Source organism: Frankliniella occidentalis, unplaced genomic scaffold (assembly GCF_000697945.3).
Source record: "Frankliniella occidentalis isolate FOCC.00 unplaced genomic scaffold, Focc_3.1 Scaffold54, whole genome shotgun sequence".
NCBI classification, from domain to species: domain Eukaryota; kingdom Metazoa; phylum Arthropoda; class Insecta; order Thysanoptera; family Thripidae; genus Frankliniella; species Frankliniella occidentalis.
Genome location: NW_026267184.1, coordinates 357,310 through 361,330, shown reverse-complemented (window position 1 = coordinate 361,330; position 4,021 = coordinate 357,310). Strand labels below are relative to the sequence as shown.

The 4,021-nt window shown below is 46.7% G+C and overlaps 1 protein-coding gene across 1 annotated transcript in view; it reads left to right on the top strand.

Moving 5' to 3' along the window:
• The window catches only part of LOC113216447 (gastrula zinc finger protein XlCGF57.1-like), a 185,033-nt gene that overhangs the window by 171,693 nt on the left and 9,319 nt on the right, over positions 1–4,021 (top strand). The window contains exons 5-7 of the mRNA XM_052267559.1: positions 661–829; positions 3,007–3,115; positions 3,344–3,490. Of these exons, the coding sequence (XP_052123519.1) occupies positions 717–829; positions 3,007–3,115; positions 3,344–3,490 (369 nt within the window). The 5' untranslated portion in view covers positions 661–716. The remainder of the gene's footprint in view (positions 1–660; positions 830–3,006; positions 3,116–3,343; positions 3,491–4,021) is intronic.

Below are 4,021 nucleotides of genomic sequence, written 5' to 3'. Positions count from 1 at the left end.
CTGTTGAGAAGGTATCCAAGTCGCCAGGTGAGCGACCCCTCCCCTCGAGCGCAGTGCTACCAACCTACCGCGTACCGCCACCAAACTACGAATTCAAATTAAACGATAGTTTATTTCAAACATCTTATATCAAATTTCTGAACTAAACTCATTACGTCTCAACTTATACTGAAGCTTCGTGCAAAGTTTGAAGTCAATTGAAGTTGCCGTCTGAGAGAAACGTGGGCCAGTACAGACAGACAGACAGACGGACACACGACCAAAGAGTTCCCGGCACCCCACATCACAGCAAAGGCTTCGCAAGCTCAGCCAATGATCCATTAGGTTGATGTCTTTAGATTGTAATCTTGCGCAGCAACACGTGATGTACAAAAGCAAACTAGTAGCTATTTTCTATTTCACCTTTTCCGTGAAAATGACTTGATGGATTGAAAGGTGTTTTGTTGACAAACAACAGGTGGCTATGAGAGCGAACAACACCGGAGTTGCGTGTTAATGAGACAAATTTTAACAGTGATAAAAGAGTGGACAAATGTTAACAGTGTTAAAAGAGTGGGTGTTTTAGTGCGATGAGGGTGGAGACGATATGGAAATAATGACTCAATCCTGTTTCAACAAGTTCGCGAAATTTCAATGAACAAACTTATTTGGTACGCGCAGCACATCACACCCAGATACGCAACCTTCGAGGAGATCTCCACGATTTTTCTAGCATCATGGCTCGAAGGCTCAGCCTGTTTGGTCTACTAACCTTGGCGCTGGCTTCGCCCACGACGACGGAGGCGACCATGTTGGACGCAGGCGCCTGCGGCGTAAACATCACTGCGAGGTAAGTCACGGGGCGGCGGTGCTGTAGAAAGAGAAAGACGGGGCATCAGTACACCTTTCATTGCGTGGGCTCCGCAGGTTCTCATTCCATTTGTGAGATTTGTTCCAATGCTCCGTCACGTATGGTATATCTCTCATCATTTCACTCCCACCTTCTTCGCCATATTTGTTTCGCCACAGGCGATGCGATACACTCAAGCGATGTCAGGTCTTTTAGAGGAAAGTAAAAAGGTTACACTGTTAAAAATTATGTTGTAAATTTACAACACCAGTGCTCTAAACTTTCATAGCAACACATGTTGTTTTTAAACAACACATTTCGTAATTCAACCAGAGAATTTGTCATGTATTTCGCTTTTAAGAACAAAAACGTTGTTACATTACAAATTTGTTTGTTTTTCAACAGCAGGTCTTGCTAAGAAAGTTTACAATACAGGAGTTGTAATCTGAAGACATGGATCCGTGCCCAATTACCGATGTTGGGCAAGATATATGTACAATGGCATGATTTCGATTATATTTGATTAAAAACAATTATCTTGTTTTAAAACAGAACTGTCATTAGCAGAAATATCATTAATTCACAAATATTTTTAACAGTGTAGAACAAAATATGCATATAAGCTTAAAAGAAAAGGTCAATAAAAAAATCTCGAATCACGAAAATATAACACGCGGGGCGATAGCCAGAAAAATGTCAAACCAAGTGAAAAAGAAGTTTTCGAGAAGTGACCGGGCCGCACGCTTGGCGCACGCCGGGCGCACGCGTGTTCCCTCAATTGTTTTAATTCCTGCTTCTGCCGAGGTCAGACATTGGCGCAATTAGCGTGGCCCCGCCCGCGCTCCTTCAAGTGGTACACAGCAGCGGCCGCTTAATACAACAAACTGTATTCATTTTAGTATACAAATCTCTACTCGGCGTGCGTGCTCTGGAAACCCAAGTGTGTACTTGAATGCAGAATCTCCTGCATACCTACATGCATGCAGGAAATTCTGTGTACTTGGCAAGTATGCAGGAGATAGTGTGTACTTGGTCAAGTATGCAGGAGGTAGTGTGTACTTGGTCAAGTACACACTAAAACCTCCATACATTTATGCAGGAGACTTAGTGTGTACTTGACCAAGTACACACTATCTCCTGCATACTTGACCAAGTACACAGAATTTCCTGCATACATGTAGGTATGCAGAAGATTCTGCATTCAAGTACACACTTGCGTTTCCAGAGTTTCCAGAGTTTCCAGAGCGGGGAAAAAGCAGAGGCGGCGGCGGGATTTATTTCGGAATGCTAAATCTGAACCAAATGACGCCCCCCCCCCCTCTCTTTCTCTCTCCTCCGGCACGTTCCTCCCCGCGCGGGCAGATTACGCCCCGCGAAACAATATTCCTGACGGGGCGCGTGGCGCGGCATTGTGCGCGCCAGAAAATGATTCGACATTATTGGGTAATAGGGGAGGAGGCTGCACCAGGCTGCGGCCGGCTAGCTATCAGATTAGCCAGCAGTGGCGGCGGTCGTCGTCGTCGTGGTTTGCGGTGATCGCCCTACTATACCAGCAAAAGCGGCACACACTTTAAACTGTGAAAAAATAGCTACAGGTTTAACTGGGACATTTTTATCCGTCAGAAATGATGTACGCCTTCAGAGTGCAAAATTACTAGATTTTTAAGACACTGCACTGATAACTGGTATGGTACAGCACTTCAAAGTGTTCAACATAACACGGTAGTTTTGACTTGCAAGTTGGCAAGTGTGCAACCCCTCGGTTTAACACTTTCCAACCCACCATACTGGCATGTAAGAGCCGGGACACCCGGTAAATAGATTGTCTGTGGATTTCTTGGACGAGCAAAACTAAACATACACTATCAGGTAAACCGTAAGATTAAAAAAAAGAAGTAATATGAATAAGAGAATCTTCTTTTCGAAGTGTGGGCTGGGTCCAGGGCCGCGGTGCACTCTGCCGCCCCGTTGTGTGCGCATTCCTCTTTTGTCGGCCACCCTCTGCCGTGCCGCCGGCACCGGCACCGTTCCTGGAATTGTCGCGACACCACACAGCGGCACGCTATCCGAAATACCGAAACCGGAATGCCCACGCACAACCCCCATTGCCATGAGAAAGGCAATCGCCTAATTATTGTCGGAATCAATATTGACAACTCTGCATGTTTGCGCCATAGCGAGACGCCACCTACAAAAGCGGCCGTCATGGAGGCGTGGACGGCGTTCCTGGGGGCGGACCCGGGCAGCGTCAAGCTTCTGGCCTTCGACGGCACCATCCTGGAGCAGGTAAAAGCGCGCGCGAGGTGGGGAAGGGTTTGTCCACTCCACACCCGCGCTTGCAACTAGCAGAGGTTGATTGACACATTTAAAAATAAATCAACTTACTTCTATTCATTTTTTTAGAAGTTATTTAAATTTCAAGGTCAAACGTAAAAGAAATTTTAAAGGAAAATGTTTCAATTCTTCACTGAAATACTTGAGTCGACACCTTTCTACACACGGACGTGTTTGCAGAACCGCAAAGAGGTCTCCCTGCGCAGGTCGTTGTCGCCACTCCACCTGCACCGGGGCGCCGTCATGAAGTACGTATCGGCGTCCAGCTGGCAGACCTTCTCCGAGGAGCCGCTGGAGCCGTGGGGCATCGTCCAGGTTGAGGGAATGGTGAGTATGGACGGAGGGACCTGCATGGCCAGGACCCGAACCAAGAGTTGCAGGCCCTGGAAAAATTGGCGGAAAATTTCAAAGAAAAACCCGGATTTTTTAGGCAGTCGTTTAAGACTGACTTTTACGTTCGAAAATAAGCCAGCCAGTTCAAATGCAAGCCAGCCAGTTCAAATGCAAGCCAGCCAGCCATCAAGCGCACCCAGCCCCAGCCCTAGTACGCCAGCGCCCAGCCTCAGCCCCATCCCAGCTAGTATATATGGGCGTGTGTGCGGGTTTGATTCAAGATTCAAGATTCAAAGCGCGCGAAGCGCGCATTTATTGACTAAGTTGGTGAGGAGATTACAACAGTGTTTATACAGGTCACTTGTATGATACTAGGTGCCGTCCACTCTGCGGAGTCTTAACAGCTTACATGAATGAGTAGAGAGAGATAAAAGTACGCATGTCTTGTATATGAGTTATGGTTGGTTCTTGTGCCTGTCAGGGAAAAATATTGAACACAGAAAAACCCGACAAAAGGAGTAATTT